Consider the following 8725-nt stretch of genomic DNA (forward strand, 5'->3'; position numbering starts at 1 on the left):
TTCTAGTATATAAGGACCCCCTTAGGCATCCCTAGTCCCCATCTCGACCTCTTGGTCATTGGGACTAGGTGAGTGGCCATAGCGTTGTATCTCCCTTCGGTTGCTAATGTATAACTTGGTCATTGGGACTAGTCTGTCGCTGTCTGCGTGAAGACTAGCTTTCGTAGGTCTTGTGCCTTCGTGCCGACCTCCGCTCTGCCCCATCGAGTTTCTTGTTGCGTTTATCCCTCTCCCTCCCTCTCTCTTTTCCCTTTCGGCTCCTTGCTGCTCGCCTACGGGATCGTCGCCGAACGTCGACCCGAGTCTACACGCCTAGTCACCGTGACAAAAATGTGGGGAAGAGTTGCGGTAAGTCGCGTCCGCATGGTTCGAGTGGAAGGGAAGGCAATGCCAGCGCTGCCAGAGGCCCAAGGTCAAGGAACGGCTAACAGTGCCTGACTTAACGTAGTACTAAGGGAGAAAAGACCTAGGATGCCTTAGTGGATCAAAAGGAGAGAACGACCAGAGAGTAAGAGAGAGGCCCAGTGTGCGAGCCCCGGTTATAAGGTCGATGTGGCAACCATGGTGGAGCTGCGGGCGCCCAGTGGTCAGCGCCGGTCGGCATGCGCCACATTGAACGGAGCTCCTGGAAGCGCTACTGTTTGAGCGCAAGGACACCATCGTACTCCAACTTGCACGGGCATTTGTCGAATTCCGGCTGCTTTCGCGCCCTTTTTCACGTTTTGCGGGCATTTGGAGTCTTTCAGCAAATTCTATGAGTATTCCCTGACATCTCGGCGGGAGGTTTTTCCTGATGTCACATGAGATATACAACCAGGAGACGGAATGAGATACGAATGAGTACCTTCCAACATCGCAAGAGGACTAGCTATTACGTGAACCAGCATCTCTGTCATCTGTCTGTCGACGTCTCAGAGTATTTTGAAGGAAATACAGAGAGTCACAATCGAGGAACACAGATGATCATGATAACGCTCACCGTGACATTAAGTATTTGCGGCGGTACTCGACGGGACAAATCGTGTTCCTCCAGAGGAATATGTTCGTATAATGAGAGACGCTCGCAGGTAAGGCTTTCGATGTGCGGAAGGCTGAAAGGAAGCGAAGGAAGATCGCTTCCATTTGGAAACTAGCAGGGCGGATAGTCAGGCTCCGAAGACTGGTTGCGAATTGCCCGCCGGGCGATAGGGTGGACTGAGGGAGTTGGTTATTGTCCTCTATCAACATCGAGATCCTATCGAACGTGACACGACGGAGACTGGGGAGGATGGACAGTAGAGGGGACGGAAAATCGCCCCACGGAAACGACAGGGAACGCACGACGGGCTGGAGGTGTGACCGGGCTTGGACAGCATCGTAGAACTGTATGAGTTTTTCCTTGCTCTGTATGTCGACATTGGTGAATAGAACAAAGAGGCTACGAGGATGGAGCTGGCTGCAGGTGAGAGCAATAGTGCGCAGCGTGGCGTTGTCGCCTGCGCAGAGATTGATGGCCCTCTCGATGACCTCCCATGGAAGCGCCGGGGACTGCACGGTGGATGGTGAAGGATGCAGAGAGTTTACAAGATCGTCCACGTCCATGGTGAACAAGGGCCGTTACAGAGCCTTGTGGTTGGTGAACGATAGAGTGAGCTTCAAAGGGACTCGGACTGGGGACGAGCTGCAGTGGCGTTGGACTCGCAGGCTGTGCCAAGACCATGACAAAAGGGATTGCATTCAATCAGATAATGCAGACGTCGAATGGGACTCTTTCGAGTCATCTTTCTCTTCCGAATATCAGGGTTTCTCGTGTGCGTTGAAGGGCATCGATAGCAGGATGCTGGTTGTTGTTCGCCCGAATACAGCAGCACTAGCATGACTGTTGCCGGATTCGAATAGACAGGAAACCCGCGCACGATTCACAAAGCAACAAGCGAATCTCAAACAGTGCATTGCATCAATCGCTGATGTCTCCGAGGCCAGAAGCCCCCCACTGTAGTGCACGGAACACGGGCCTTAACCGTCCGCAAGACGAATAGTTCGTCGCAAAGCGATCGTCCGCATCGGAGGCCTGGCATCCAACATTGACCATGTCACGTTTGCGATGCTATTACGCAAGACCGACGAATACTACCTGCGGTATGTTACCCTCAACTTGCAGATTATGCCAAATAGCCGACGCAAGAACGAGATGGTCGACGCGAAAACGGTTTATGCTATGTCTCTACCACGGGTTCGGAGATGGTAGTAGTGGTCTCCTTCGTATCAGAGGTGGGTATCGCGCCAGCTACGTGCAGGTAACGTCTTCTAGTCCGTGAGAAGGGACGCACGGGATGAACACGGATTGCATGTACTCACAGTGCCAATCGATGACATGTGCTCCGTGCGCATATGATTGCAATGTAGCGCATGCAGGAGAAGGCGAGCTCGTCTGTGTGCGCCGGAAAGTCGAGGCGATGGATACAGGAATGCAGTCACACCGCTTGTCTTCTACCTTGGCCGGCGATTATGAGCATCTGGCCGGAAGATGGGGAGAGAACGAGAGCTTACCTTCTCCGCCTGCTCCAACCAAGCGGCTCATACGCTATCGCCGTTATCTGTCCGCGCGCGGCGTGACCACAACCGCCATCCTGAACCCCACATGGCACTTTTTGTGGGTATCATGTGTGTTCTATACCAGGGATGTGCCCATGAGCTCAACATTATAGGGCTCGTCGAGCGATGAGAGATGGAGGGGAACGTTGTACGAGGGTGAGAGACTGGAGACACCGTCGCCCGCATGGCTGCAGAGCGCACGAAAAGTAGCCTTGATCAGCTGTGTAGAGGCCCAGGTGGGTACGATGAGCATAGCATGAATACGACGAGATGGCACAATGTCCATAACAGCGCTAGAGGGTGTTGGACGTTGTGAAAAATCGATGTGGTTAGTGCGATATTGCGTGGACCGTTCGCTGCGACATTCTATACCAACTGCCAAGTCCGACGAGTGTCCGCAGGCATATTACGCAGGTTAGGCCGTGGTGCGGTAACTATATGCACGAAGCTCACCCTCAAAATGTCGTAAGGTCGATAGCCTTGCATTGACGAAGTCCCCAATATGCAGACCTGCGAGCCCAGCTACATGAAGAGTCTCAATGATGTGACCAACCTCGATGCGTGGAGTGTACGTGACGAGGTGGTTGCGTTATAGTCCACAATCATGGTTTTAGCGAGGGTTCTCTGACTGGATGTTCGATACTCAAGACTGAAGATTCAGCCCCTGGCTTCCCATTGAGGCAGAGTTGGTGGATAGGCACGGAGTGTATGCATGATATAGACACGGATGGGAATGAGTGGGGAAGGACGGAAACTTACCCAACGTGACCCCGCCATCCACTGGAGAAACAGCACATGTGTTCCGGCGCTGTTACCGTAAGGCGCCTGCAAGTTTACATTCGCAGACTCGATCCGCGTCTCTCTAAGCTTCTGGGACAATTCATTCTCTACGAGGGGCACGCCTACGAGGTTGACATAGTGGGATCCGTCGAGCGAGGGGAAGTGGAGAGAGCGATGGTCGAACGTAGGATGATCGGAGGACCCAAGACGGTAAGGACAGCAAAGGTGGCGATAACGGCGCGAATGGTCAAGGTTGCAAGCGTTATAGACATGGGTAAAGCCGGTATTTCTAGGGCGGGCGGGTGATTTTGAGCTTCGGCTGTTGGCTGCAACAGTCTATGAATAGGAGGACCGGGTACGGTATAGCCTACAGGCGAACATAATCGAAGCTTCAGAGACATTTCAAGGCTGAACAGAAGGCAAAGGACATACCACGACGTTCTGTGGGAGATTATAGCCGGAGTCAACCCATGCAGTCCCGGCAACAATCACAAGGAGACGATCGCCGCGCACAAAGCGCAAGACCGGCCGCACAGGCAAGACATGGCAAGACGGTGGCTTGAGATAATCGATTCTCGGTGCTGACTTGAATAACAAGGGGCAGCGAAGAGACGGCGAGGACACAGCGAGCTCAGAGTCCGAGTCCAACTCAGAAGGATCGACCGCAACGGCCACGGTCTCCGGCCACTCAGACGCTCGAACAGACGGGCCGAAGACCGGACCGGGACTTGTACCCGGCTCTGCCAGTGCTGTTGCGACACATTTGGGATTTTGCGTCCATGTCTGCACTGCCGCCTTTCGTACTCCCGAATCCACTTCTCTGGACGTCTGAGATGTCATCCCAGCGTATAAGAGCATGTATGGTAAATTGAGAAAAGATGAGTAATCGCATGAATGCAATATTTCCCCTGCCCAGGTCCATGGGTGTTCTGCTGACCTTGCGATCCAGTACCCTCTATAGGTAATTGTCCCACGACTTCCTAACGCCCCCGACAGTGCTTCCAACTTGTGTACCCGCTATAACAAACCTGCATTGTCCCGCCAATGTCACTATCACACCCCCTACAGGCGCATCGGCCCTCAGACCACAGACCGGATCGTAGTACGAATGGCTGATTGCAACTCCTGCACGGACGTGGGGAATATCCTTTGAGTGTAAGTGCTTCCCCTATGTATTTGGTCATGCTGATCCTAATCGATACGAGGTCGAATGCCCCTCTTTCCGCTGCAATGTGCCTGGAGCACAGGCCCTGAACTATTAGTCACACTCTTCCTACACATCAGAAAAACCTGCACAGCTCTTAAAGCACCGAATAAGACCTTTTTAAGACCTTTGAGAGCATTTTCAGACCTTTAAGAACCTTCGGCAATCAGACGTCCGAGATGCACTTTAAGAACTTGATAGACGTCTGAAATAAGAGGTTTCAGAGGTTTCAGAGGTCTGGCATATGGTGGCATATTTCGCGCGCGCGAGCTTGTGTATCATATGCAACATATTCTACGAACTGCTAAGTGGCTCGAAGAGTTTCGGCGCCGCGCCAACCTGACTTCGATGTGCCCTGATGGTCTTCTTCGCAACCAGGACCTCGCTCATGAGATGCATCGGCGCTTCCTGTACGAGTCTACGACCAACTCGAACCCAATGCCCCCATGACGGGAGACCTTGTCGACCTCGATGAGGGCCCAAAAATCCTCCCCTAACCAGCATATCAGTATATCAGCATGCAATTGCAATAATATACGCACCGAGCGAACTTGCGGGACCACATAGGATGCACCGCGCGATCATCCCGGAGTGCCGATTCTGAAACGTCTTAAACCTCTGAACGGGCGCTTTTGAGAGCTATAAGTAGTTAAGAGATTGACGCTTTTACTGATGCACTCTCAGATGTTTCTCGACATCAATGTTCCGAGTCGGTCGTAATGCACGTCAATTGAACACCGCGCGCGCCCTCATCCAAGCAGTCGGGGAGCTCTTGTTTGTAGCCACGCGAATTGGTATCCTTGAAGCGTTCACGTACGACCAGCAGAATTCGACTAGACAACGTTGTGCAGACGTTGCACCTCCTGCGGGCCACAACCGTACTGAAGGCGCGGAAGACCCTAGGTGCACTCGGCCGCGCCTTGTGTTGCAGAGAAGTCCACACTGAAAGCAAGATCTGGACTGCGGGTATCGTCAGTTCCTGGACCCAGTTTGCATCATGTCGCACCCTACAATCCGATTGAACGGGGCAGGCCCTGAGGCCAGGCCACATCGTATTCAAACAATAGGAGAAGCTTCGCTTAGCAGCTGCAGATTGATAACCTCTGCTTTCCATAGTGCGTGTCCATGGGGATATCTTGTTCCTCGTAGAGCGGCACGTCCGTGTACTTCATCGCTGGCTGGGAAAAGGGGGAATAACGTAGATTCAGCTTCAGCATATCTCCGTATCCGTCAGTCGATCACCTCGCGTGCCATCACAAAAGCGGCCGGCAAGTGTTCGTTCGCATCTTGCGTTCTCCCGAAACTTATCCGCGCCTGCGCAGTTTCTACAACACACCTCATAAGGAGCTAGCATAACTAAGACCCGACCGAGATACTCGACATGCTCCTCCCACCACCCCAATTGCGCGCGACCGCGGGATGCGCAGGTCGAACCGGCGACGATCAGGGGCAGAACTATCCAGCCAAGACCGAAGCGGCAGCAAAGACATGTATCGCAGAGCGAGACCAGAATCGCTTACTGCGCCACTCAACGTCCGAAGTAGCTGAGTCCAGAGCACGTGAGACAGGGGGTCAACAGACAACCGATGTGGTCGACTCGATGGTGGTCTGCGGACGTTGCATATTCTTCGGCTCATGGCCCGAGGCAGGGATCGCAGAGCCTGTCGGACGTCGCCAACCGTGCCATTTGTGCACCGAGTGCTCAGCAGGGGTATCAGGCTGCGGTCTCGGGGTTGTTCGCCATTGTACAACACCTTCCTTCCGTTGTGGCTGGCGGTTTTGACTATGCACGCTGAGAAGGCGCACTTTCGGGATAAGGTATGCACGTCAGATGGTAGACGCTGAACGAGGCTACAGGCGAGATTTGAGGGCGCACTGGCAATCCATGTATATAGTGCAGACGTATGAGGGTTACAAGGAGGGGTGCGGGTCAGCAGTGTGCTGTACAAGTATATCTAAGATTTGAATATGTTCGGAATAATGTCCTGTAGCCGACGTCCCAGAACAGTCCCATCACACGCTGCGGACCATAACATTGTCCCGTCCGGAGTGAACGCAACATGCCGGACCCATGAACCGTGTTCGGAGAGCTTCTTCATGCATGATCCCGACCTCGTCTTCCACAGCCTCACCGTCTTGTCTTCAGATGCAGAGGCGATATACTTCCCACACGGTGAGAAGCATGCCGTGAACACCGCGCCCGTGTGCCCCTTGAGCGACCGGATCTTTGCCCCCGTGTGAGTATTCCATATCGCCATCGTCTTATCCACCGATGCTGAGAGCAGTAGCCGACCGTCTGGGGAAAAGACGATATCGCGGGCCCAATCTGCGTGCCCCCGCAAGAGCAGAGGCGCCCCTCTAGTCTCCAGGTCCCAGACACGGACCGTTCCACATGTATATGAAACAGCAACGTGTGTACTTTGCGGACTGAATTTCGCTGTGGTGGGAAATCCGTCTTCGGAATCCTCGTCGCCCCGTGGAAATTCGAAGGCCAGGTATGTGCCAGACGCAACTTCCAAGATGCCGCAACTGTACCAACCGTGGACCAGAAGCCAACGGCTGTCAGGAGAGAATAACGGTTCGAGGTGTGTCGTCTTGGCGCGATCACATGGTAGCGGCTGATACGTGCGTCCATCCCAGAGTCGCATAGTGCGGCCATCCCCTTGGGATGCAATATAAGCACCATCATTGGACCACGCGCAGCTTTCGAGAGGAGTAGGGTGACCCTGGATGGTGGCGACTTGATGTGGACTGCCACTGATGATGTCCCAGATTGCGACCATGCCGTCTTTACCTGTAGACGCGAGCCGTTGGCCGTCTGGTGAGAAGGCGAGATCCCTGACCTCTCCGCCATGGGCGAACCACTCTTGCAAGATGCATGCGTCTCGCGCATCCCACAGGATGATGGTGAAATCCTTGGAGGCCGTCGCTACCCACCGCCCATCTGAGGAGATGACGAGCGCGGTGACATCCGAGTCATGCCCGGGTTTGCCCGCTACTCCAGTCAGCGTACAACTCAGGAGGCATTGTTGATGAACAAGACTCACACTTGACGTCATCTGGCAGCACCCATTTCTCGCTCAGTGGATGGAACGACAACTTGCTAAACTCGTCCGACCAGGAAATCGTCTTCCGTACATTCAGGATTGGACCACCGGAGGCCGACAATAGTACGCTGTGAGCAGGATAGCCGAGCAGGACCTCCTTCAGGGCTGCACAAGCCTCCAGATGGGCAGGTTCATGACATTCTTTGTATAGACAGCCGATGTCGTGAGCCCAGAGGACTAGAGTGACGTCTTTCATCGCCGTCTGTTCTAGATTGCGTAACACCCGGACGGCGTCTTGGAGTTGCTCCGGTTTGACTTGGATCCACCATATCCAAGATGTTGGGCGGTCCCCGCGCGCTTGTGGACGCGGCATATATGACGGTTCTAGTATGTATTGTATGAGGTATGTGAGTTCAAGTCGACGAGGAGACGGAATGAGAGACGCACGAGTATGTTGGTCGATTGCAAGTGTGCTAGTAGTCGCTCGGTTCACTACGTAAAGTAGCATCTCCGTGACGTCTATGTCTACGTTCCGTAGTATCTGAAAAGCCAACCTGATTTAGCGGATGGAAGAGCACGGATGATCGTGCACGTGATAGCTCTTACATTCAGTGTTCGCAGCTGCAGCCGACGTGCATCAGTTGCCACAAGAGGATTGTGTGACTGAAACGACAGGTATTCGCAAGTGAGGTTCTCCATGTTCGGGAAGTTCATGAGGAAGTCGAGGAAGTCGGTTTGTGAGTGGAGGGTAGCATTGCGAATCATCAGGCTTCGAAGGCTGATCGCGAATTGCATGCCGGAGATTGGGGTGGATTGCTTGAGTGCGATGTAACGCACGCTGGACAGCGACCTCCCAGTAAATGCGACGTGATGGAGACGGGGGAGGATGGAGAGTAAATGCAAGGAGAATGGGGAGAATATCTCCAGCGGAAACAACAGAGATCGCACGACAAGCTGAAGGTGCGGCCGAGCTTGGACAGCATGGTAGAACAGAGATAACTGATCATGGCTCTGTGTGTCGACATGTTTGAAGAGAACAGTGGTGCTACAAGGACGGAGCTGGCTGCAGGTGAGAGCGAGGGCCCGCAGTGTGGCCGTGTCGCCCGAACAGTGGTTGATG

General features: G+C 53.7%; 2 protein-coding genes across 2 annotated transcripts; both read right to left on the minus strand.

The window, feature by feature from the left end:
* Window positions 1-975: 975 nt before the first annotated feature.
* Window positions 976-1581, minus strand: DICSQDRAFT_173977 (uncharacterized protein; the record flags this gene model as incomplete). The annotated part of the gene is made up of 1 exon (XM_007369768.1): window positions 976-1581. One exon carries the CDS (start codon window positions 1579-1581, stop codon window positions 976-978), a length of 606 nt encoding a protein of 201 aa, XP_007369830.1.
* Window positions 1582-6513: 4932 nt separating this feature from the next.
* Window positions 6514-7617, minus strand: DICSQDRAFT_69498 (WD40 repeat-like protein; the record flags this gene model as incomplete). The annotated part of the gene is made up of 2 exons (XM_007369769.1): window positions 6514-6916; window positions 7184-7617. 2 exons carry the CDS (start codon window positions 7615-7617, stop codon window positions 6514-6516), a joined length of 837 nt encoding a protein of 278 aa, XP_007369831.1.
* Between the last annotated feature and the right edge of the window lie 1108 nt (window positions 7618-8725).

This window comes from Dichomitus squalens, assembly GCF_000275845.1.
Source record: "Dichomitus squalens LYAD-421 SS1 unplaced genomic scaffold DICSQscaffold_55, whole genome shotgun sequence".
Lineage (NCBI taxonomy): Eukaryota > Fungi > Basidiomycota > Agaricomycetes > Polyporales > Polyporaceae > Dichomitus > Dichomitus squalens.